Raw genomic sequence first — 26,252 nt, forward strand, 5'->3', positions numbered from 1 at the left:
GGGTATTGTGTGTAGATTGATGAGAGAAAATCGAATTTAATCAATTTTAGAATAAGGCTGTAACGTGACAATGTGGAAAAAGGGAAAGGGTCTGAATACTTTCTGAATGCACTGTAGAAACAAACAGAGACAGAGAGATATAGAGAGAGGGTCAGTGAAAATCCAGACCTAGTCTGTTCAGTCTGTGTGTGTGGACCTGCTTAACTATACTTGTGGGGACCAGTGGTCCCCACAAGAATAGTAAACAAACAAAAATGTGACCAACTGGTGACCCCAAGGTTTGTGTGTGTGTGTGTGTGTGTGTGTGTGTGTGTGTGTGTGTGTGTGTGTGTGTGTGTGTGTGTGTGTGTGTGTGTGTGTGTGTGTGTGTGTGTGTGTGTGTGTGTGTGTGTGTGTCCTCCTCTCACCTCCCGTAGCTCTGATGGAATTCACTGATTGTGAGTTGCTCTGGAAAAGAGCATCTAAATGACTAAAATGTCAAATGTAACTGTCAACTTGCAAGGTATGGTTCTGGGTGGTGAGATAAGATTGCATAAAATAAATTTGAGCCAAATAAATAGGAATGTTCTAAAAGAACCCCCCCAAAAAAAAAAAAACCATTGAATTTGGTGCCCAGGCTACTCAACAGCAGGTGTTGGATTCAAAATTACACGTGTAAAGCCAGAGACGTATGCATTCAAGTGCGTTGAACAATACAATGATATCAGATGATTGAGTGTGTGTTCTCTCTGGAATGCTCGCATGGCATTTACATGCAAGGCGCAACCACTAACTTTGGTGTGGAGTGATAAGAGATGCTTATCAAATCTCCATGGAGACCACACTTGACAGTGTGAGTTTTGGGCCGAGGGGACTCAGAGGAACACTACAGTGTTGAGACAGATTGGTCATTGGGGAGGAACATTGAATAGCCTATTCATATGTTCCAGAAATACGGATGACAGACTTGAGCGGAGCCTTTGTATTTATAGCTGCAGAAGAGATTCACAACATCATTGATGCATTGTTAAATCCGTCATCTCTCAAGAGATTGCAGTTTCATGCGCGAGGGAGGCGAACTGTCAAGCAAACTACAACTTGAGAACGTTTTCATGGTTGTTAGACAGCTTTCTTTTAAGCGTGTCAAGTCTTCTCTCACCTCTATTGGCCCTTTGTCCGAACATCCTGAAACAGAATTGGACTGGTGATCTCTCAATTGTCTGTTTGTAATGCGACCTATTGGGGCAAAGCATGGTCTGTGGGTGGATTATAGTTACGAGTGAGAATGATTACATAGCACACTTGCAATAGGTCTATCCTGTTTTGTGGGTCCAGGGCAGTGCATATTGAGGAGTATTGGGGAGCGTGGAAAGGGTGTGGCACGGCAGCTGAGCAGCGGAGGGAGACAGAATCGAATACCGTAAACAAGCGGCTCGGCTCTTCAATTTTACTGGGTATAATTTTCGCATGATACAGAGCAACGCTTATTGCTAAACTGCCTTTAATTTGATAATTTTACACCTAAAACGGCCCCTTTTAAAAAAAGGTATTCAATGAAACGTTGCCTTCTCATGTATTTCTGTGCCGTTCCTCTTATGAATGAGATCTGATCATGTATTATTAGAACAGCGTCTGGAAGAAGAGCATTTTTTCTTCTTAAATTGTACAGTTACAGTTCTCGCTTCTGTTTCTACACTATACTATCAGCTACTCTGGTGGAATCCAGCCTCAACCCTTTTCATCTGCTGTGGATACCCGACTGACTGCGCCGAGATGGGGGTAAGAGTTATTTCTATTGTGTGTAAAAATGCGTTTATGAATGGATAGCTGTAGTAGCATATGAGACATGTGTAACTCACCTCAAAGGGTTCAAATGTGGAGGAAACATCATATTGGAATGACATGAACCACTATTGGATTTCGATGGCTTGTGAAACTATTGCAAATTGCTGTGACTTTACTTGCATGACAGTTAAACGCATGAAGGGTATCTATTTCTATGTTGATTCAATGCAATTGGACGAATTACAGTTCAATACATTTCATCGCTGTCTATTATTCTGTTAAATCACATTTTCCATGTCTGTGTTAAATAGAAACATTACTGACATTGTTCTAATCTGCTATCTGCACCGTTTTCCGATTCGCTGCGCACATCCACTCTTCTCCTCTCCAGCGGTCAGCGGGTGCGTCATAATTGAGTTATCCGGAGAGGAGAATCTGGTCCCAAATTTTGATTATAAACTGAGTGGTTCGAGCTGATTGGCTGACAGCCGTGGTATTCCACGGGTATGACAAAACACGTATTTTTACTACTCTAATTATGTTGGTAACCGATTTATATTAGCTACGCGGAGTGCCTGGACACAGCCATTAGCAGTGGTATATTGGCCTTATTGCTTAATTATATCACTAAACATATGTAGGCTACCGAGGGATGAACTCTGTTGGGCGATTAAGGAATGTGTCGCCGGTGTGGCAAAGGCGCGCAATCTGTTCCTTGTGACAAATTGAAAACAAGCTGTTCGCCAAACCTAAATCCCACATTACATGTTTTTTTGGCCATTCTATATTTAGGAATATTTAGGTTAGGCTACAGAAGAAAGACAATGTGCAGGAAGGATGCCTTATCCATCCTCTAACTCGGATGATCTATTAATAGGCCTAATTTCATTACATTATTAGCCTAGTTGCCATAATATTGTTTCACGTTTTGACCCCTTGCTTTTATGTCACAGTGATGGCCTCCATGACTGACATTTGTAATTGATAAGGAGGCCACAGGGACACGTTCAGAGGGTGGGATACCAGATGTCGGAATTGGAATATTGGAATTGTTGTCCACCACTTGTTTTATACCCATCCTACAGAGTCATATATTAAGTCACTGAAACTGTGAGAGTCATTGGTTATGGATATACAGACAGGGAATTATTGGAGAGGTTCGGTTGGGGTGCCAATCACTGCAGACAGTTGCGCCAAAATGGATGCCCAGTTCAGTTCCCCCATGTTGATATGGGTTAGGGAGGTTGTCATAGCCTAATAATCAAGCATGCCAGTGACGGGTTGTAACAGAAAATCTTGCTTATTTCTATCTTCCATTTTGACTCGGTGTAGTGATGACCCTGTTGATTAGTCATGGCAAAAAGGATCAAATGTTCCTATTCATCGTTGTATATCTTCTGTAGCCTGTCAACTATGTGTCTGTCTATCCCTGTTATCTCCTCTCTGCACAGACCATACAAACGCTCCACACCACGTGGCCGCGGCCACCCTAATCTGGTGGTCCCAGCGCGCACGACCCACGTGGAGTTCCAGGTCTCCGGTAGCCTCTGGAACTGCCGATCTGCGGCCAACAAGGCAGAGTTCATCTCAGCCTATGCCTCCCTCCAGTCCCTCGACTTCTTGGCACTGACGGAAACATGGATCACCACAGATAACACTGCTACTCCTACTGCTCTCTCTTCGTCCGCCCACGTGTTCTCGCACACCCCGAGAGCTTCTGGTCAGCGGGGTGGTGGCACCGGGATCCTCATCTCTCCCAAGTGGTCATTCTCTCTTTCTCCCCTTACCCATCTGTCTATCGCCTCCTTTGAATTTCATGCTGTCACAGTTACCAGCCCTTTCAAGCTTAACATCCTTATCATTTATCGCCCTCCAGGTCCCCTCGGAGAGTTCATCAATGAACTTGATGTCTTGATAAGCTCCTTTCCTGAGGACGGCTCACCTCTCACAGTTCTGGGCGACTTTAACCTCCCCACGTCTACCTTTGACTCATTCCTCTCTGCCTCCTTCTTTCCACTCCTTTCCTCTTTTGACCTCACCCTCTCACCTTCCCCCTACTCACAAGGCAGGCAATACGCTCGACCTCATCTTTACTAGATGCTGTTCTTCCACTAACCTCATTGCAACTCCCTCCAAGTCTCCGACCACTACCTTGTATCCTTTTCCCTCTCGCTCTCATCCAACACTTCCCACACTGCCCCTACTCGGATGGTATCGCGCCGTCCCAACCTTTGCTCTCTCTCCCCCGCTACTCTCTCCTCTTCCATCCTATCATCTCTTCCCTCTGCTCAAACCTTCTCCAACCTATCTCCTGATTCTGCCTCCCCAACCCTCCTCTCCTCCCTTTCTGCATCCTTTGACTCTCTATGTCCCCTATCTTCCAGGCCGGCTCGGTCCTCCCCTCCCGCTCCGTGGCTCGACGACTCATTGCGAGCTCACAGAACAGGGCTCCGGGCAGCCGAGCGGAAATGGAGGAAAACTCGCCTCCCTGCGGACCTGGCATCCTTTCGCTCCCTCCTCTCTACATTTTCCTCCTCTGTCTCTGCTGCTAAAGCCACTTTCTACCACTCTAAATTCCAAGCATCTGCCTCTAACCCTAGGAAGCTCTTTGCCACCTTCTCCTCCCTCCTGAATCCTCCTCCCCCTCCCCCCTCCTCCCTCTCTGCAGATGACTTCGTCAACCATTTTGAAAAGAAGGTCGACGACATCCGATCCTCGTTTGCTAAGTCAAACGACACCGCTGGTTCTGCTCACACTGCCCTACCCTGTGCTCTGACCTCTTTCTCCCCTCTCTCCAGATGAAATCTCGCGTCTTGTGACGGCCGGCCGCCCAACAACCTGCCCGCTCGACCCTATCCCCTCCTCTCTTCTCCAGACCATTTCCGGAGACCTTCTCCCTTACCTCACCTCGCTCATCAACTCATCCCTGACCGCTGGCTACGTCCCTTCCGTCTTCAAGAGAGCGAGAGTTGCACCCCTTCTGAAAAAACCTACACTCGATCCCTCCGATGTCAACAACTACAGACCAGTATCCCTTCTTTCTTTTCTCTCCAAAACTCTTGAACGTGCCGTCCTTGGCCAGCTCTCCCGCTATCTCTCTCAGAATGACCTTCTTGATCCAAATCAGTCAGGTTTCAAGACTAGTCATTCAACTGAGACTGCTCTTCTCTGTATCACGGAGGCGCTCCGCACTGCTAAAGCTAACTCTCTCTCCTCTGCTCTCATCCTTCTAGACCTATCGGCTGCCTTCGATACTGTGAACCATCAGATCCTCCTCTCCACCCTCTCCGAGTTGGGCATCTCCGGCGCGGCCCACGCTTGATTGCGTCCTACCTGACAGGTCGCTCCTACCAGGTGGCGTGGCGAGAATCTGTCTCCTCACCATGCGCTCTCACCACTGGTGTCCCCCAGGGCTCTGTTCTAGGCCCTCTCCTATTCTCGCTATACACCAAGTCACTTGGCTCTGTCATAACCTCACATGGTCTCTCCTATCATTGCTATGCAGACGACACACAATTAATCTTCTCCTTTCCCCCTTCTGATGACCAGGTGGCGAATCGCATCTCTGCATGTCTGGCAGACATATCAGTGTGGATGACGGATCACCACCTCAAGCTGAACCTCGGCAAGACGGAGCTGCTCTTCCTCCCGGGAAGGACTGCCCGTTCCATGATCTCGCCATCACGGTTGACAATTCCATTGTGTCCTCCTCCCAGAGCGCTAAGAACCTTGGCGTGATCCTGGACAACACCCTGTCGTTCTCAACTAACATCAAGGCGGTGGCCCGTTCCTGTAGGTTCATGCTCTACAACATCCGCAGAGTACGACCCTGCCTCACACAGGAAGCGGCGCAGGTCCTAATCCAGGCACTTGTCATCTCCCGTCTGGATTACTGCAACTCGCTGTTGGCTGGGCTCCCTGCCTGTGCCATTAAACCCCTACAACTCATCCAGAACGCCGCAGCCCGTCTGGTGTTCAACCTTCCCAAGTTCTCTCACGTCACCCCGCTCCTCCGCTCTCTCCACTGGCTTCCAGTTGAAGCTCGCATCCGCTACAAGACCATGGTGCTTGCCTACGGAGCTGTGAGGGGAACGGCACCTCAGTACCTCCAGGCTCTGATCAGGCCCTACACCAAAATAAGGGCACTGCGTTCATCCACCTCTGGCCTGCTCGCCTCCCTACCACTGAGGAAGTACAGTTCCCGCTCAGCCCAGTTAAAACTGTTCGCTGCTCTGGCTCCCCAATGGTGGAACACACTCCCTCACGACGCCAGGACAGCGGAGTCAATCACCACCTTCCGGAGACACCTGAAACCCCACCTCTTTAAGGAATACCTAGGATAGGATAAAGTAATCCTTCTCACCCCCCTTAAAAGATTTAGATGCACTATTGTAAAGTGGCTGTTCCACTGGATGTCATAAGGTGAATGCACCAATTTGTAAGTCGCTCTGGATAAGAGCGTCTGCTAAATGACTTAAATGTAAATGTATACAGTGCGTTCGGAAAGTATCCAGACCCCTTGATTTTTCACTATTTTGTTCCATTTTAGAATAAGGCTGTAATGTATTTAAAAAACAAACAAAAAAAAGTTAGCAATCTACACACAATACCCCATAATGACTAAGCAAAAACCGATTTTTAGACCATTTTGGAAAAGAAACTGAAAGTTAACAAGTATTCAGACCCTTTACTGTACTTTATTGAAGCACCTTTGGCTGCGATTACAGCCTCAAGTCTTCCTGGGTATGACGTTACATGCGTGGCACACCTGTATTTTGGTAGTATCTCACATTCTTCTCTGCAGATCCTCTCAAGCCATGTCAGGTTGGATGGGGAGTGTCGCTGCACAGCTTATTTCAGGTCTCTCCAAAGATGTTCGATCTGGTTCAAATCCAGGCTCTGGCTGGGCCACTCAAGGACATCCAGAGATTTGTCCCGAAGCCATTCCTGCGTTGTCTTAGCTGTGTGCTTAGGGTCGTTGTCCTGTTGGAAAGTGAACCTTTGCCCCAGTCTGAGGTCCTGAGCGCTCTGGAGCAGGCTTTCCCTCAATCTCCCTCATCTTTCCCTCAATCCTGACTAGTCTCCTAGTCCTGCCGCTGAAAAATATCCCCTAAGCATGATGTTGCCACCATCTTGCTTCACCTTATGGATGGTGCCAGGTTTTCTCCAGAAGTGACTCTTGGCATTCAGGCCAAAGAGTTCAGTCTTGGTTTCATCAAACCAGAGAATCATATTTCTCATAATCTGTGAGACTTTAGGTGCCTTTTGGCCAACTCTAAGCATGCTGAGGAGCCCCCCCCTGCCTTCACTACTCCGAGAATAACAAACTCAGTCGCCAGTGTATTTGTCTATCAGGAAGTGTATATGGGTTGGTGTACCCACTGTGACTATTAAAACCTACCCTAACCATAGAGCGGCGCACGATCGGCCCAGTGTTGTACGGCTCTGGCCGGGGTAGGCCGTCATTGTAAATAATAATTTGTTCTTAACTGTCTTGCCTAGTTAAATAAAGGTTACATTTAAACTTTTTATTAAAATGAACCAGAAACTGTAGATAGATGGCAGCATTTGCGCAAAACTGAAAGCTCGCACCACCGCATTTAACCATGGCAAGTTGACTGGGAATATGGCCGATTACCAACAGTGTAGTTATCAAAAAGGCACAACGTCAGTATAGAGACAAAGTGGAGTCGCAATTCAACGGCTCAGACACAAGACGTATGTGTCAGGGTCTACAGACAATCATGGACTACAAAGGGACTATTTCTATTACAGTGTATTGGATTACTGTCATTCATATTCCAGGTGAATAAACCTTTCCAAACCAAACCTTCGTATCATAACCTCTAACCGCTACACACAGCCTACATCAGTGTCACCATATTAGCTTACGCCATAGCTAGTCAACATAGATACGGGAACTAAAGCGTTTGTAAACCTACTACAATATGCAGTACAGTGTACAGTCAGCAAGCAGTTTAGCAGCGGGCCCCGGTGGCAAGAAATGTATAAAACCCAAATCTTACCTTGACTTGGAAGAGTTCCAGTGTTAATATAGCATCCCTCTCTGTTTGAGCAAATATAGATAGTGCTCTCTTCCTCTTGCTTCTCCTTAATTTTTTAAAGGAATGACTTTGTTCAAAATTGTTCAACTATTGTCTTTCTCTTTGAGTCAACTACTCACCATATTTTATGCACTACAGTGCTAAATAGCTGTAGCTTATGCTTTCAGTATTATATTCATTATCTGATCCTTTGATTGGGTGGACCACATGTCTGTTCATGCTGCAAGAGTTCTGATAGGTTGGAGGACGTCCTCCGGAAGTAGTCATAATTACTGTGTAAGTCTATGTAAGGAGGTAAGAACCATGAGCCTCCTAGGTTTTGTATTGAAATCAATGTACCCAGAGGAGGTTGGAAACTAGCTGTCCTCCAGCTACACCAGGCCTGGGAAATTCCTCAGGGGCCTGATTGCTAGGGATGGGGGAAAAGTGTGACACCAAACAAATCTGATTTAAACTAATTGCATTTTTAACTGAAGATCGTGATTAGTTGATTATTGGAGTCAGGTGTGTTAGCTGGGGCTGGGGCAAAAGTGTGACACCAATCAGGCCCCTGAGGACTGGAGTTGCCCAGGCCTGGGCTACACTATGGTGCTACCCTGCAGAGTGCTGTTGAGGCTGCTGTATTTCAAAACAGTGTGTTTTAATCAATTATTTGGTGACTTGAATATATTTAGTATTGTTTTATCCAAAAAGGATAAATATATTTAATGTTTTACTATGGTCCTCCCCTTCCTCCTCTGAGGAGCCTCCCCTGGTCTACAGTAATACCAGGTAAGAGCACCCCCAAATGTCCCCTCCCGACCGCCTTCCCTATGGCTTTTTTGTAATTAATTTGAGAGCAAGTGGACTTAAGGGGATTATTATCATAGCCAACCAGTGGTGGGCTAGGCGACTTCGGTGTTTAGTGGACGACATTTTGGCTCTCCTGTGGATGACTCAGAGGTACTTCCTGGTTTGTGTGTGTTACATGATGGGAAACAGAAGGAGATGCAGTAGGAAAATGAACCACCAAAGGCTCCTGTGATGCATATCTTGTAAAGTCTCCGCTAAAGCTCTGATACAATGATTTGGAGTTGTCTGATAGGACAGGTTCTATATCTCTATCTTTTGAATCTCTCCCAATATCTCGTAGAGTCTCTCCCAATGTATCTTTGAATCTCTTTTATTGTCTCTTTGAATCTCTCCCAGTGTCTCTTTGAATCTCTCCCAGTGTATCTTTGAATCTCTCTCAATGTATCTTTGAATCTCTCTCAATGTATCTTTGAATCTCTCCCAGTGTCTCTTTGAATCTCTCCCAGTGTATCTTTGAATCTCTCTCAATGTATCTTTGAATCTCTCTCAATGTATCTTTGAATCTCTCTCAATGTATCTTTGAATCCCTCCCAGTGTGTCTTTGAATCTCTCTCAATGTATCTTTGAATTTCTCTCAATGTATCTTTGAATCCCTCCCAGTGTCTCTTTGAATCTCTCCCAGTGTATCTTTGAATCTCTCTCAATGTATCTTTGAATCTCTCTCAATGTATCTTTGAATCTCTCTCAATGTATCTTTGAATCTCTCCCAGTGTATCTTTGAATCTCTCTCAATGTATCTTTGAATCTTCCCCAGTGTTCCTTTGAATCTCCCCCAGTGGCAATAAACACAGGCACATACAAAACATGAAGAACACCTTCCTAATATTGAGTTGCACTCCCACTTTTGCCCTCAGAACAGCTTCAATTCGTCGGGTCATGGACTCTACAAGGTGTCGAAAGGATTCCACAAGGATGCGGCCAATGTTGACTCCAATGCTTCCCACAGTTGTGTCAAATTGGCTGGATGTCCTTTGGGCGGTGGACCATTCTTGATACACATGGGAAACGGTTGAGCGTGAAAAACCCAGCAGCGTTGCTGTTCTTGACACAAACCGGTGCGCCTGGCACCTACTACCATACCCAGTTCAAAGGCACTCAAATTTGCCCATTGACCCTCTGAATGGCACACATACCAGTGGAGGCTGCTGAGGGGAGGACGGTTCATAATAATGCCTGGAACGGAGCGAATGGAATGGCATTGATGTATTTGATACCATTCCACTTATTACGCTCCAGCTATTAACACGAGCCCGTTCGCCACAATTTAGGTGACCCATACACAATCCATGTCTCTATTGTCTCAAGGCTTAAAAAATCCTTCTTGCCTTCATCTACACTGATTGTTGTTGTTTAAAAAAAAATGTTCTCCCCAATTTTGTGGTATCCAACTGTTTTAGTAGCTACTATCTTGTCTCATCGCTACAACTCCCGTACGGGCTCGGGAGAGACGAAGGTTAAAAGTCATGCATCCTCCGATACACAACCCAACCAAGCCGCACTGCTTCTTAACACAGTGCGCATCCAACCCGGAAGCCAGCCGCACCAATGTGTCGGAGGAAACACCGTGCACCTGGCAACCTTGGTTAGCTTGCACTGCGCCCGGCCCGCCACAGGAGTCGCTGGTGCGCGATGAGACAAGGACATCCCTACCGGCCAAGCCCTCCCTAACCCGGACGATGCTAGGCCAATTGTGCATTGCCCCACGGACCTCCCGGTCGCGGCCGGTTACGACAGAGCCTGGGCGCAAACCCAGAGTCTCTGGGTACCCAGAGTCTCTGGGTACCCAGAGTCTCTTAACCACTGCGCCACCCGGGAGGCCCCATCTACACTGATTGAAGTAGATTTAACAGCTTTCATCTAGATTCCCCTGGTTAGTCTGTCATGGAAAGAGCAGGTGTTCTTAATGTTTTGTATACTCATTGTACAGTATTTAGACATACATTACAAGAGGCATATAAACACATACAGGCGCATATAAGGCACATAGTATAACACATTTAGTATCATGGACCATTTCTCCTCTAAGGACGTTTTCAGGACTTGCTGTGGTCTGTGGTCTCTCTGACCATCACGGCACCTGGGGCCACAGGGCCACCGTCATGTGCTTTTCCTAGAAACGACCATGTGAGGTCCCTCTCACTGTGGCACTGTACTCTCACAAGGCTTGTATTGTCCATAACGAGAGAAAGAGGGAGACATTTAAAGAGAGTGTGGGAGAGAGAGAGATGAAAGGAGAGACAGAAAGAGTGAAAGAGAGGTTGGGTGTGGAAGGAGTAATTGAGAGAGGGAAGGGTAGAGGAAGGAACCATGTTTGGGTAGTTTTTGCATTATGTAGGCAATCACTGACATACCGCTGACTGTAAAATAGGGACCTTGTAGGAGTCTTAAGGGTAAGCAGCAGGAGGCAGGCGGGTAGAGGGGGTTCGATTTATTTACAAAATTGAGCTAATGTTCCAAAGCGATGTTTATCACTGTACATATTTACAAAGTTCAGACTTCAACCTTCAATATTTAAAATAAAAAGCCTTCAATCAGGTCCAAATAAACTGTCTATACCACAAAAGACAGGTGGGATATACCTGACTCGAATGCAGACTTCCTGTTGCGATACCAAAACCGATCTGACAAGAAAATCCCCAAATGGGCGTTTACTGTCAATACTGTACACTTGGTCACTCCTTGGACCATACCGTGTCAAAATGAAACACATTTGAATGTTGGGAGACATTAAATTGGGGAAATAAAACACTTTCAAATTGTGGGAATTTGGAGAGCTCACTACCTATAGGAGACACCTAGTGAAGTAAAGTAGCCTAGTTATAAACCATAACCAATAGATCTTGATTAGAAAAACCTTCCATTCTGGACCATGTTAAACATTTCCTGGCTGCTATAATTTTCAGCATTTTCATGTGGAATATACAAAGCTAGAGTGGCAAATATTTAGGGAGCTTTTCCCAACCATATAGTTACGGCAGCCGTGCACTTAATTCTCTGTTTGCTTGTTTGATGTGGCCTCCACTCAAGTAGCTAACATTGATATTATCTGAGTGCATGAATTCCTATCTAGTTGTGGCTTAGTAAAACACAAAGTTACTAGGGAAGCATTGACATGTTCAAAGCCTAAAATTGTGGATTTAGGATTAGCTGACCCACAGCTAATTAACCCAACCTTTTTCTATGTAAAATATGTAAAATATGGACTGGTCAGGGATCTGTTTTCTCTCTGTGTTTGTCTTTCAGTATGGACGGTCAGACAGCTACCGTGTGGCCACCACGACGGAGAAGGAAGAGAAGGAGTCCCCCAAAAAGGCGGACTCCAAGGCGGACAAGAAGACCAAGGACATGGATGAACTGAAGAAGGAGGTTCCCTTGGTATGTAGTGCATAATTCCTACTTCCTGTTTCCTGTCCATGCACAGTGCCCCAGAGCAGTGTGTCCTGGAATGTTGCTAATTGGAGACCAATTTTAGTCCAAAGTGCTAATCTAAGGAGGAAGGACCCTGGTATAATAAAAGGTTGAGAAACAATATTCTAAAGAGCACCCACTGGGCGGTGGGTAGCCTAGTGGTTAGAGTGTTGGGCCAGTAACCGAAAGGTTGCGAGATTGAATCCCCGAGATTGAATCCCCGAGCTGCTAAGGTAAAAAAAAAAAATCTGTCATTCTGCCCCTGAACAAGGCAGTTAACCCACTGTTCCTAGGCTGTCATTGTAAATAAGAATTTGTTCTTAACTGACTTGCCTCGTTAAATTATTATTTTTTTTAATTATTCAACCAGTGTTCCCAGTGGGCAGTCTTTGTGTATTCTGTTAGCGACAACAAAAAGATAACTTCTCAAATGATTGGACTAAGGATTTTGGTAGCATGTATTCCTGAAAATCTTTTTTATTGGTGGCAGTAAGTGATTCTCATGGGTGTCAAACAAAGGATTTTTTTTTGTGTGAATAGTTTGTGGTTAGAGGCAATGCCAATGTAAACTAATCGTGTTTGAAGAGAATTTACTCTGTTATGAGGTATAACGTGTACGCTGGAAGTCGGGAAGCAAGTACAGGGAGTGCAAATGTAATAATATATCGAACATAGCACAAAACAAGAAACACGAAATGCGTACAGACATGAAACAGAGTCAATAATGCCTGAGGAAAGAACCAAGGGGAGTGACAGATATAGGGGAGGGAATCAGGAAGGTGATGGAGTCCAGGTGAGTGTCATGAGGCGCATGTCACGGTCGTGAGGAGAAACGGACCAAGGCGTGATTGGAGTTCCACATCTTTATTTTAGTGAAACTTAAACAAACCAAGAAACAAACAATGAGCGTGAGGTACCGTAGTGCTACATGCACTCACTCAAAACAATATCCCACAAAGCAGGTGGGAGAAAGGGCTTCCTAAATATGATCCCCAATTAGAGGCAACGATTACCAGCTGCCTCTAATTGGGAACCATGCCAATCAGCAACATAGAAAATAACTGACGGGACTGGACGCCGTGCCTGGACTGGGCATCGGCACAGAGGAAGGCTCCTGCCCTGGAGCGGGACTGGACGCCGTGCCTGGACTGGGCACCGGCACAGAGGAAGGTTCCTGCCCTGGAGCGGGACTGGACGCTGTGCCTGGACTGGGCACCGGCGCCGAGGAAGGCTATGGCCTAGGAGCGGGACTGGTGAGGCACACTGGACACCTGGTGCGTGGAGCTGGCACAGGACATACCGGGTTGGGGAGACGCACTGGCAGCCTGGTGCGTGGAGCCAGCACAGGTGGCACCGGACTGGTGACACGCACTTCAGGGACACGCACTTCAGGGGTCGAGTGCGGGGAGCTGGCACACGACGTACCGGACTGGGAAGGCGCACTGGAGGCCAGATGCATGAAGCCGGCACAGACTTCACCAGACTGCTGACAGGCTCTTCAGGTCGAATGTTGAGCAGAACACACTTGATCAACATCTCTCTCTCTCCCAACTTCTCCATCGTCTCCCTGATGGTCTCTGGCTCTTCAGGGGGAGTACGGGGAGCTGGCACAGATGGCACCGGACTGATGACCCGCTCTTCCACTCTCCACTGCTCTGCCGACCACCCCTTGTGGCCCCCCCAAAAATACATTCCAATCAGCAACATAGAAAATTACTGACTAGAACACCCCCCCCTTACTGACACTACCCCCTCCTCCTTACTGACGCCCGTCTCTAGCCGCCAGACGACGCCGACCAGGAGCCGGCCGGTCGTTTCTACTGAGGCACGGGAGCCTGACGAGCTGGCTGAGGCATGGGGAGCCTGCCGAACCAACTGAGGCTTGAGAACCTGTCGAGCCAGCTGAGGCATGGAAGCCTGATGATCCAGCTGAGGCATCTCCGGTTGCTTCGGCAGCGGCACTTGGATCCGACATCACCAGTTAAACCAAAAATCCCTGTTGCTTTCTCTTAGTTAAGTGTTATTCTATAACGTGTACGTTGGGAGTTGGGAAGCACGTATAACGTGTACGTTGGGAGTTGGGAAGCACGTATAACGTGTACGCTGGGAGTTGGGAAGCACGTATAACGTGTACGCTGGGAGTTGGGAAGCACGTATAACGTGTACGCTGGGAGTTGGGAAGCACGTATAACGTGTACGCTGGGAGTTGGGAAGCACGTATAACGTGTACGCTGGGAGTTGGGAAGCACGTACAGGGAGTGCAACTTTAATAATAAATCGAACATAGTACAAAACAAGAAACACAAGAAGTGTACAGACATGAAACAGAAACAGAGTCAATAACACCTGAGGAAAGAACCAAGGGGAGTGACAGATATAGGGGAGGTAATCAGGAAGGTGATGGAGTCCAGGTGAGTGTCATGAGGTGCAGGTGCACGTAACCATGGTGGCAGGTGTGCGTAATGATGAGACAACTGGCGACGTCGAGCGCCGGAGAGGGGGAGCGGGAGTAAACGTGACATGAGGCATATGGCCGAACCATGAGAATATGAATATCCCTCTGAAAAACAGCCGTAAAATGTCCCCAAGCTCCATTCACTATGTATTTGCAAATATTTCGTTAAAACTAGAGTTTTATTCAATGTTTTTAACTTTTTGCTTTTAGACGGAACACAAGATGTCCATCGAGGAGGTATGCCAGAAGTACGCTACTGATATAGTCCAGGTAAGTTCATCACCTCAAGAGTTTTCTCAAAACCTGTGTTGGGGCTTTTAAAATGAAATATATTGTAACCTCAATGGTAATATCAGTTATCACACAAAATATTTAGCTAGCCAACAACCACATCATAAGGTAGTAAGTACCCTTTTAACAGCAATCCCTCTCCTTCCTCTCTCCCTCTCCCTCCTTTCTCGCCCCCCTCCTCAGGGTCTGACCAACGCTAAGGCCGCTGAGTACCTGGCTCGAGACGGTCCCAACGCCCTCACACCTCCCCCCACCACCCCCGAGTGGGTCAAGTTCTGTCGTCAGCTGTTCGGTGGCTTCTCCATCCTGCTGTGGACTGGCGCTATCCTCTGTTTCTTGGCCTACGCCATCCAAGCCGCCACCGAGGATGAGCCCGCCGGAGACAATGTGAGTGACAGACACACACAAAATGGCCACCATCATCACTTGGCAGGGGATAAAGGGATGCAAGGGTATACATGACCTTTTTGGTTCAGCTTAATGTAGTGTTTCCCAAATGTAGCATTAAGATTCAACTTGTGGGGTTGTGGCTCATTCCTACTTGACACTAAAATATTTGCCAAACTCAATTAAGTGTCTAGTGGTCTACTGTTGATATGAGTCAATGTCCAATGTGTTTCTTAGATCCAGCTATATGCCTCAACCAACCCCAAATGAATGGGAAATATAGGCACTGTCTGAAATGATAAATGGTTAAACAATATTTATGTCTCTCTCTCCTTGCTCTCTCTCTCCAGTTGTACCTGGGTAATACTAAATGAGGCATTTGAATTTCAATGAATTTCAATGAATGTATCAATGATTTATTTCCTATCCTATATATTTCCCTTAATTCAAATAATCCTGCATCCCGTTTACTATTTCAATTCAAGAACTGAATTGGAGTTCATCAGCCATTCTCAATTCAATTCTGAATTGACCTCAACCCTGCATGGCATGTGGTATTTTAGATCCAGCTATATGCTTCAACCAATCCTAAATGAATTTTAAAAAACAATTAAGTTCGATTTTTTTTCCCCCCAGCAAAAAGCAGTGAGAGTTCCTACAATGTTAAATAATGTTCCAATTGAGCCCCAATTTGGTTTTCAGATAACATAGCATGACAACACCTCATGAATGCTGGTCAAATGTTATTTGATAAACATTAGTAGAAGGACATAATGGTTGTAAGAATGTTTGTTAAAATGTTCCAATACTGTTTGTTTTTTACATTGTTTGCTGGGTTCTCTCTCTTCAGTTGTACCTGGGTATCGTTCTCTCGGCTGTGGTCATCATCACCGGCTGTTTCTCCTACTTCCAGGAGGCCAAGAGCTCCAAAATCATGGAGTCCTTCAAGAACATGGTTCCCCAGGTAAACAAACCTCTTCTTTAGTGCATGGCTTGGACTGAAATAAAATACAGTTCTCATTTTGGTTGCTGGTACTGATTATAATTATGTATAGGAGCTCCACAATACTTTTGAGCTAATATTCTATAAAGGGAACAGGCTCTCAAGCAGTAGAACATTTGAGGTGCCAGTACTCAGCTCCGGTGAGCTCCTGCCCAAGTCAAGCACTGCTCTTCGTACGTCCGCGAGCGTTTCAAAATAAATGTACACATACATGTTATTCAATCATTGCACCCACAATGCTCGCACGCCTCAGCGAGCGTCTGCGTGGCCAGGTGCTAAATTAGAAATAGGTTCTATTTGTGACGCTCAACGAGCTGCAAGTCCGGCCTCTCCCATCTCTTCGTTGGTGTTTAGGAGCATATACCCACGTGAGTGATTTGAAAGATAAACTGACATCCACGCTCCAGTCGGTTGTAGTAATGCACCGTAAAGTTGGTTGCCAACCTCCATATAAAGTTCAAAGAAGTAAATAAGAAGCCTGAGGAAGGAGGAGAGATGACAAAACGGTAAACCAAATTCCTTTCTCATCTGTGGATTAATTGTCGGAGGACCTTGTGCATTTCAGGTAAAATAACAACCCAATGATTATATCCCAGGACAAATGAGCTAGCAGCAGCAAGGCTAAATCACTCTAAATGTTTAACGCTTTTCAACCTGTCCCCAAATGAATATAATTGGTTCAGAGTTTGTTTTGATATTTCAACCTGCGTGTCCTGATCGTGTTTGGTGTAGGTGGTACAAAATCAACATGCGGGCGATGACGACACACAGGTGACCTGTTTGGTCAACATGTTAGATCTCCTTACCACCACATATCCTACAATACCACCACCAATACCAATTTGGCCCTCTGGTGATTTGCCGAGTTTTCTGAATCAAAAACAAATAAATCATTTTTTGTTTGTTTTTTGTTGAACATAAAAGAGTGTAAAAACACCAGCAAATCAGCTCTAAGTGATTTAGATGATGGAAATCTGTTCCAAAGTATTCCCACACGTAATATAGAGATATATATGTTATCGTATATACAAATGTAAGCAAGGTTTGACATTTTTACGTTTTAGTCATCTCTTTGGGCTTCTTGCGGTCTACAAATGATTTGTAATTATGCTCCTGACCCTCTGCTCAAGAAGAAAATTGGCCCGCGGCCCTGACCATAGGGCTCAGTGTCTACAATCCTAATTCCAATCCTATTAGTCCCATCATAAGTGTTTTACAAATCTTAACCCCAACTTGTTTTTCCTAGATGACTATGGGTGGGGTAGTTGTGGCAGTGACTCAAAATAACCTGTGACCCTAATCCAGATGTTCCCCCCCCCTCTCAAAACACACATAGCCAACATTGTTGTGGCCATTGTATCCACGGTCAGTTAGGGATTAGTCTGTTCTACATCTTCGCGAGTGAATAGGATGCATGTTGTCATTCAGTGGTGAGTTAGTAGCCACACAGACATTGTCTCATATGATCAGTCTGTATGCAGTTCATTCGTCTTGTCTATCCGCAGTCCGTCTATGGTCATTGTCAATGGTTAGTCGGTTACTTTAGTCTATTATTCATCTGCCAAACACTATGCAATTGCATAGTTATAACATAATACCCATCATTACTGGTTAGTTTATGGTCAGTGATAGTGTGTAGTTTGTCTGCGATCAGTCTGTGGTTGCTAGTGAGTTTTACTGTTGCCCCAGTGTTACACCTGTATTTATAGCCAGCTAATGGTTGGCTTATGGTTCCTGCTTCACCATTGGGGTTCCTCTGTCTGCAGCAAGCGCTGGTGATCCGTGAGGGTGAGAAAATGCAGATCAACGCTGAGGAGGTGGTGGCTGGAGATCTGGTAGAGGTGAAGGGAGGAGACAGGATCCCCGCTGACCTCAGGATCGTCTCTGCTCACGGCTGCAAGGTAAACGCACACACACACACACACACACACACACACACACACACACACACACACACACACACACACACACACACACACACACACACACACACACACACACACACACACACACACACACACACACACACACACACACACACACACCATATGTTTTACTATTGTTGTGGGGACCTAAAATGTATTTACATTTAAAGCCCTATCTCATAACTCTAACTCCTAACCCTAATTCTAACCATGACCCTAATTGTAAACCTAACCCCTAAGCCTAAAATACCCTTTGACCTCGGGGGAGCCCCCCTCCCCCCACACACACACACACACAGCTCACATTAAAATATAGCACACACTCACACAACTACACATTTGACATATAAGCTTTTTAAATTTGTAAACAAGTTCCCTAGATTTTGTCCTTTTCCTATAGGTGGATAACTCCTCCCTGACAGGCGAATCAGAACCCCAGAGCAGGTCACCTGACTGTACCCATGACAACCCCCTGGAGACCCGCAACGTCGCCTTCTTCTCCACCAACTGTGTCGAAGGTACAATCGTGTTGGCAACTGCATCCTCCTCTTCCTCTTGACCCCTTCCCCTTTTCTCGTTGCCATCGCCATAATCCTCATCCTCGCTGTCGTCGTCATAACCGGCATTCCCCCCATCGCTCTACTGTTTTCTCTCTTTCCTTCCCTCCCTTTCTCTTTATCCCCTGAACAGGTAGGAGGGGAACATTGTGGCTGCCATAGCAACAAGGCACCCACCATTTTAACAAGCACCCTACCCAGCGCCCACACACACACTCTGTCTCTCTCTCTCCTGCTCTCTTTACACCCTCTCTTTTCCTCTCGCTTCTTTCAATCCCCAGGTGCCTTTTCCTTCCCATCTGTCCACATCTTTTCATCTTTGCGAACACTTCATCTGGTGTCAATATTACCTCATCCTTTCCCTACGGCTCAGCCGGTCTAGTGGTAGTGTCAATACAGGACGACATACATAAACGGCTACGGTCTAGATTCAATCAGATCCGCGTTAACCCGCGGCAGCCTGCAACGGCATAGCCTATCTCTTTGTTTTTTGTTTAGGCGGCGTCGGAGTTGTAACTGTGTTGGAGCTGTCGAATCCACAAGCGGCCCCATCGTCATACCTGCTGCGGACATTGCCATTGGGCGCTCCGAGGGTCATTAGTAGAAATCCCATGCAGCCGTCTTACATTGTGATCTACACCTGGATTAGTCTGATATAAATCCTTATTATTTTGTTTCATGATTTTTCAATGTGAGTGTCATTATTTCTGTATAGTCTACACTTTCTCCTTGTAAACTTCTGACACGGGTGGGAAGGGTGTGGCTTCGTGACAATGACCACAAGAGCAGCTGCTCACCGATTTTGACAGTTCCAACGCAGTTACACCTCTGACATCATCGCCAAAACAAAAAAACAATAATATGCTATGTTTTTGGTTCCGGCAGGTTAACGCTAATCTGATTGAATCTAGGCCATCGTTGTCTGATGAAGCTAAGGCCTCTGGTTACCTGTAGGCCCCAAATATATTTGACCTAATAGAAAGGTATATGCTGCCCCCATGTGGTCTGGATGGTGTATTGCATAAAAATAAAAACGTCAGTGGTATTTGAGTAAAGAACACTTTAGCAATTCACTATTAGAATTTTCTTTTTGAATGATTACTTCAGGACTATTCATTATAAAGGAGTGTTAAGACAAATTATTCTTAAAAACGTATGATTTAATGGCATCCCGAGTGGCGCAGCGGTCTAAGGCACTGCCGTGACCGGGAGTCCCATAGGGTGGCGCACAATTGCCCCAGCTTCGCCCGGGTTAGGGGAGGGTTTGGCCGGGGGGATTTACTTGGCTCATTGCGCTCTAGCGACTCCTTGTAGCGGGTTGGGCGCCTGCAGGCCTACTCCGGTTGGCGGTTGAACAATGTTTCCTCCGACACATTGGTGGGTCTGGCTTTCGGGTTAAGCGGGCGGGTGTTAAGAAGTGCGGTTTGGCGGGTCATGTTTCGGGGGATGCAGGACTGGACCTTCGCCTGTTGGGGAGTTGCAGGAATGAGACAAGAATGTAAATCATGAAATTGGGGAAGATATGACGGCAACGAAAAAAATGATTACAAAAAAATGTATGATTTGCACTCAAACTCAGTTCTTTACACTGAATGGGGGTAACGCACCATCATTTTACTCGCCATGATACCACAAATGGTATTACAAATATAATATACTGTAACATGTAAGTCAAGTCATCCAACTTCCTTCTCTCGTCCTCACCGTCACCAGGCACGGCGCGTGGCATCGTGGTGTGCACCGGTGACCGTACCGTCATGGGTCGTATCGCCACCCTCACCTCCGGCCTGGTGTCGGGCAAGACCCCCATCGCCAAGGAGATCGAGCACTTCATTCACCTGATCACAGGCGTGGCCGTGTTCCTGGGCATCACCTTCTTCATCCTGGCCGTCTGCCTGGGCTACACCTGGCTGGAGGCCGTCATCTTCCTCATCGGCATCATCGTGGCCAACGTGCCCGAGGGCCTGCTGGCTACGGTCACTGTGAGGGGATATTTTGGTGGATTTTTATGTTGTGTGGTCTCGTGTGATGTGGGTTTGGAAGGGGTAGTTGGGGGTAGTGAGGAGTTGTGTGTGTGTGTGTGTGTGTGTGTGTGTGTGTGTGTGTGTGTGTGTGTGTGTGTGTGTGTGTGTGTGTGTGTGTGTGTGTGTGTACAGACGGACGGACGTGTTTAACTACTCACAAGAATAGTAAACAAACAAACAAACATTTTACCAACTGGGGCTAATGTTATTTCTAGGGGGTTTAGGCTTAAGGGATAGGGTTAGGGTTAGGAGCTAGGGTTCGGTTTTTGGGTTAAGATTAGGGTTAGGTAAAGGGTAAGAGTACGGGTTAGGTTTAGGGTTAGAGGTTAGGGAAAATAGGCTTTTGAATGGGACTGAATTGTGTGTCCCCACAAGGTTAGCTGTACAAAACTGTGTGTGTAGTGAGGAGAGGTGTGTGTGTGAGCAGAGGTGTGTGTGTGTGTGTGTGTGCAGTGAGGAGAGGTCTGTGTGATGTGCGGAGAGGTGTGTTTGTGTGTGTATAGTGAGGAAAGATGTTTATGTGTGTGCAGTGAGGAGCAGTGTGTGTGCAGTGAGGAGAGGTCTGTGTGATGTGCGGAGAGGTGTGTTTGTGTGTGTATAGTGAGGAAAGATGTTTGTGTGTGTGCAGTGAGGAGCAGTGTGTGTGTAGTGAGGAGAGGTGTGTTTGTGTGTGTATAGTGAGGAAAGATGTTTGTGTGTGTGCAGTGAGGAGCAGTGTGTGTGCAGTGAGGAGCAGTGTGTGTGCAGTGAGGAGCAGTGTGTGTGTAGTGAGGAGAGGTGTGTGTGACTGTGTGTCTATTACTCTGTGTTCCATCTCTGTCTGTCTGTCGTTGTCTCTTACTCTGTCTGTCTGTCTGTCTGTCTGTCTGTCTGTCTGTCTGTCTGTCATTGGCTCTTACTCTGTGTGTTCTGTGTTAGTATTTCCCTGTGTCCCGGTATTGTTATGGAATTATGCATCTCTCTATCTGTCTTTTGTGATGGTTGTAGTTGTGTATCGTATCTCTTTTTCTCTTTCTCTCCATAAAAGGCTGCCCATTGTGTTTTGTGTACCTGTATCTTTCTTTTTTCTCTCCTTCCCTCTCTCTCTTTTTCAGGCTGTTTCTTTTTTCTCTCCTTCCCTCTGTGTTTGTCTCTCTTTTTCAGGCTGTCTTTACACCTCGGTCAGTGACACCCCCTGGTTAGTTGTCTTCTATGGCAACTGTTAAGAGAGATTGACATATGCTAGGCTAATGTTAATATCTATGCTAGGCTAATGTTAATATATATGCTAGGCTAATGTTAATATATATGCTAGGCTAATGTTAATATAAATGCTGGGCTAATGTTAATATATATGCTAGGCTAATGTTAATATATATGCTAGGCTAATGTTAATATAAATGCTAGGCTAATGTTAATATAAATGCTAGGCTAAAGTTAATATATATGCTAGGCTAATGTTAATATAAATGCTAGGCTAATGTTAATATAAATGCTGGGCTAATGTTAATATATATGCTGGGCTAATGTTAATATATATGCTAGGCTAATGTTAATATAAATGCTGGGCTAATGTTAATATAAATGCTGGGCTAATGTTAATATATATGCTGCGCTAATGTTAATATATATGCTGCGCTAATGTTAATATATATGCTGGGCTAATGTTAATATATATGCTGGGCTGTTGCCACTCTCACTGCTTGGCTAGTTGCCTGTGTCGGCCATGATATTTTGAAAGTAGCATGATACACCGGCGCCCGCCTTTTTCGCTGCTTTTGCTCTGCTTGGCTTTCCTACGCTTTCTATCTTTCTGCATTGCAGCTCTGGGCTGTGAAATATATTTGAGTATTTTATTTGACTCTAGCGCATTTGAATGTAGTGGAGAGGTGGGGATGTGGACTGACCGGGGTTTACACAACTCCAGGTCTCAAGGGTAGATGTTTAGCTTTCTTGTATTGATTTGTCATGGTTTTACTTATCTGTAGACGCAAGTAAGTTGTTGATTGGTTTGAGGGTCTAGGGCAGGGCTGCCCAATCCTCTTCCTGGAGATCTACTGTCCTGTGGGTTTTCAGTCCAAACCTAATTTAGCGTATCTCATTCAGCTAGTGAAGGTCTTGTTGAGCAGCTAATTAGTAGAATCAGGTGTGTTACATTAGGGTTGGACTGAAAACCCACAGGACGGTAGATCTCCAGGAAGAGGGTTGGACTGAAAATCCACAGGACTGTAGATCTCCAGGAAGAGGGTTGGACTGAAAACCCACAGGACGGTAGATCTCCAGGAAGAGGGGTGATATGAAAACCCACAGGACTGTAGATCTCTAGGAAGAGGGTTGGACTGAAAACCCACAGGAAGTAGATCTTAAAAAAAAAAAAAATCACCTTTATTTAACCAGGTAGGCTAGTTGAGAACAAGTTCTCATTTGCAACTGCGACCTGGCCAAGATAAAGCATAGCAGTGTGAACAGACAACACAGGAAGAGGGTTGGGCAGCCCTGGTATAGGGCATCCACCCCTGGAGTTGTGCACCCCGTGACTTTACTTTTCTGACTTGGTACTAATATTTTATTTTATTCTCTCCAATTCTCTCTCTCCTACTTTGTCACCCTGTCTTCTTTTCCCAATCTCTCTCTCTCTTTGTCTCTCTCTCTCTCTCTCTCCTTTTCCCTTCTTCTTCTTCTTCTTCTTCTTCTTCTTCTTCTTCTTCTTCTTCTTCTTCTCTCTCGCTCTCTCTCTCTCTCAGGTGTGTCTGACCCTGACCGCTAAGCGTATGGCTCGTAAGAACTGCCTGGTGAAGAACCTTGAGGCTGTGGAGACCCTGGGCTCCACCTCCACCATCTGCTCTGATAAGACTGGTACCCTGACCCAGAACAGGATGACCGTGGCCCACATGTGGTTCGACAACCAGATCCACGAGGCCGACACCACAGAGGACCAGTCTGGTAAGAGAGAGGGGTTTAAGTTCACTGAACTCATTTATGTCCTTACTATATAATAGCAAAGTAAATATATCTTGGCTTTGCATATCGTGATCACAGTTATTGAGATGGTTGCAACGATTAAGGTGATTTAGATAGTCTTGTATATTGATTGTTCCCTCCTTGGAACTGACTGGAATTAGATATAATTTTGCAAACCAGCATAATGTTTGGCCTGCTGGCCTGATGAGGCACCCGAGCCAGAAGTTTTAGACCACTGTGTTAGTGAATAACTAGGCCATCAAAGATTGGCCTTATGTTGTTTGTAACGTCTTGTACCAAAGGCTTTGCATTTTTAATGATAGTAAGTTTACTTATGCAGGCCTTGATGAAGGCTTCAAGGCTGCCTGTGGGCACATGAACGCAACAACAATGTGTCTGTCACTAAGAACCCCCCTTCTCCCCAGGCGCCTCCTTCGACAAGAGCTCGGAGACGTGGTTGGCGCTGGCGCGGGTGGCGGCCCTGTGTAACCGGGCGCAGTTCAAGGCAGCTCAAGACCAGCTGCCCATCCTGAAGAGGGACGTGGCGGGTGACGCCTCCGAGTCCGCGCTGCTGAAATGTATCGAGCTGTCCTGCGGCAGCGTCAGACAGATGAGGGAGAAGAACAAGAAGGTGGCCGAGATCCCCTTCAACTCCACCAACAAGTACCAGGTGAGTGAGCAACATGGAGCACGAGCGTACACCCTGGATCCTGTAGGTGTCAAACATCTCATAGTGGAAGTGCTGATCTAGGAACAGATTCCACCTATCTATGTGATCTTATTCATTGTGGTATAAAGGGCTAAACTGATCCTGAATAAGCTTGATACATGCGGCCCCAGTTCTAGAGGTGGGTCTGAATTGGGTCTGGGTTAGGGTTGAGGGTTAGGGTTTAGCCGGGGTGTAGACATTAACCTAGGTTAAGGGAAAACAAGGGTTTGTATAAGAGGCTGAACACAAGTGTGTGATTGTGCCTCCTCCTCCTCCTCCACCCCCCACCACCAACCACCAGCTCTCTGTGCATGAGACGGAGGATGAGAACGACAACCGCTACCTGCTGGTGATGAAGGGAGCGCCAGAGAGGATTCTGGACCGCTGCTCCACCATCTTGATCCAGGGCAAGGAGCAGCCCATGGAGGAGGAGATGAAGGAGGCCTTCCAGAACGCCTACATGGAGCTGGGAGGACTGGGAGAGAGAGTACTCGGTGAGAGAGAGGGTGGGACAGATGAGCAGAGAGTAAGAAATGGGAACCTAAAGAGGCATTTCAGAGCGCATATACGAATAATAATACCAATCTAATACTGTCCCTCCCCAGGTTTCTGCCACCTGTTAATGCCTGAGGACCAGTACCCCAAGGGCTTTGCCTTTGACTGTGACGATGTCAACTTCACCACAGAGAACCTGTGCTTCGTGGGCCTCATGTCCATGATTGACCCTCCTCGTGCCGCCGTGCCTGACGCCGTGGGTAAATGTCGCTCCGCTGGCATCAAAGTCATCATGGTGACCGGCGATCATCCAATCACAGCCAAGGCTATCGCTAAGGGCGTGGGCATCATCTCCGAGGGCAATGAGACAGTGGAGGACATCGCCTCCCGTCTCAATATCCCCGTCAGCCAGGTCAACCCCAGGTAAGAGATATGAGGACGGAGTGTGTATGGGTGTGTACCAACACATACTGTATGGAATATGTCTCTTTCACACAAGTCAGTCACTCTTTCACACAGTCAGTCACTCCGTCAGTCAGTCACTCCGTCAGTCCGACTGTCTGTCTGTCTGTCTGTCTGTCTGTCTGTCTGTCTGTCTGTCTGTCTGTCTGTCTGTCTGTCTGACTAGCAAACATACGCTCACTCACTGTCTTCCTGCGTGTGTGTTTTCCAGGGATGCCAAGGCGTGTGTGATCCACGGAACAGACTTGAAGGATCTGTCTCAGGATCAGATGGATGAGATCCTGAGGAACCACACTGAGATTGTGTTCGCCAGGACCTCCCCCCAGCAGAAACTCATCATCGTGGAGGGTTGCCAGAGACAGGTGAGGCACACACACACACACGCACACGCACATGCACGCACACACACACACACACACACACACGAACACACACGCACGCACACACGCACACACACACACACACACACACACACACACACACACACACACACACACACACACACACACACTTCCTACATATTCTGTTAGACAGTAGTAGATAAAGAGGAGGCTTTTCACAATATTCACTACCCCCCCTCCCCCTCCCTGCCTCTCAGGGTGCCATTGTGGCTGTGACTGGTGATGGTGTGAATGACTCTCCCGCCCTGAAGAAGGCTGACATCGGTGTCGCCATGGGGATCTCCGGCTCAGACGTGTCCAAACAGGCCGCTGACATGATTCTGCTGGACGACAACTTTGCCTCTATCGTCACCGGAGTGGAAGAGGGTGAGAGAGAGGGAGGGAGGGAAGGAGTGAGGGAAGAAGAAAGGGAGGGAGGGTAAAAAGTGGATATTAGCAGGGAGGAAAAAGGGTAGGGGCGGATAGAGGTATACATATGTTGAATCTTAATTAGATCACCCTGTGGCAGGAGAAC

The 26,252-nt window shown here is 46.5% G+C and overlaps 1 protein-coding gene across 1 annotated transcript in view; it reads left to right on the plus strand.

Annotated features, from left to right (window-relative positions):
• The first annotated feature begins 1,327 nt into the window (after positions 1–1,327).
• The window catches only part of LOC118398202 (sodium/potassium-transporting ATPase subunit alpha-3), a 28,882-nt gene continuing 3,957 nt past the window's right edge, over positions 1,328–26,252 (plus strand). Inside the window, exons 1-15 of the mRNA XM_052470444.1 lie at positions 1,328–1,433; positions 1,687–1,758; positions 11,925–12,056; positions 14,755–14,814; positions 15,019–15,222; positions 16,073–16,186; positions 17,992–18,126; positions 18,551–18,668; positions 20,421–20,689; positions 23,455–23,653; positions 24,097–24,341; positions 24,682–24,874; positions 24,986–25,298; positions 25,549–25,699; positions 25,936–26,104. Coding sequence (XP_052326404.1) covers positions 1,753–1,758; positions 11,925–12,056; positions 14,755–14,814; positions 15,019–15,222; positions 16,073–16,186; positions 17,992–18,126; positions 18,551–18,668; positions 20,421–20,689; positions 23,455–23,653; positions 24,097–24,341; positions 24,682–24,874; positions 24,986–25,298; positions 25,549–25,699; positions 25,936–26,104 — 2,308 coding nt within the window. The 5' untranslated portion in view covers positions 1,328–1,433; positions 1,687–1,752. The remainder of the gene's footprint in view (positions 1,434–1,686; positions 1,759–11,924; positions 12,057–14,754; positions 14,815–15,018; positions 15,223–16,072; positions 16,187–17,991; positions 18,127–18,550; positions 18,669–20,420; positions 20,690–23,454; positions 23,654–24,096; positions 24,342–24,681; positions 24,875–24,985; positions 25,299–25,548; positions 25,700–25,935; positions 26,105–26,252) is intronic.

The sequence above is a fragment of the Oncorhynchus keta genome, chromosome 19 (assembly GCF_023373465.1).
Source record: "Oncorhynchus keta strain PuntledgeMale-10-30-2019 chromosome 19, Oket_V2, whole genome shotgun sequence".
NCBI lineage: Eukaryota > Metazoa > Chordata > Actinopteri > Salmoniformes > Salmonidae > Oncorhynchus > Oncorhynchus keta.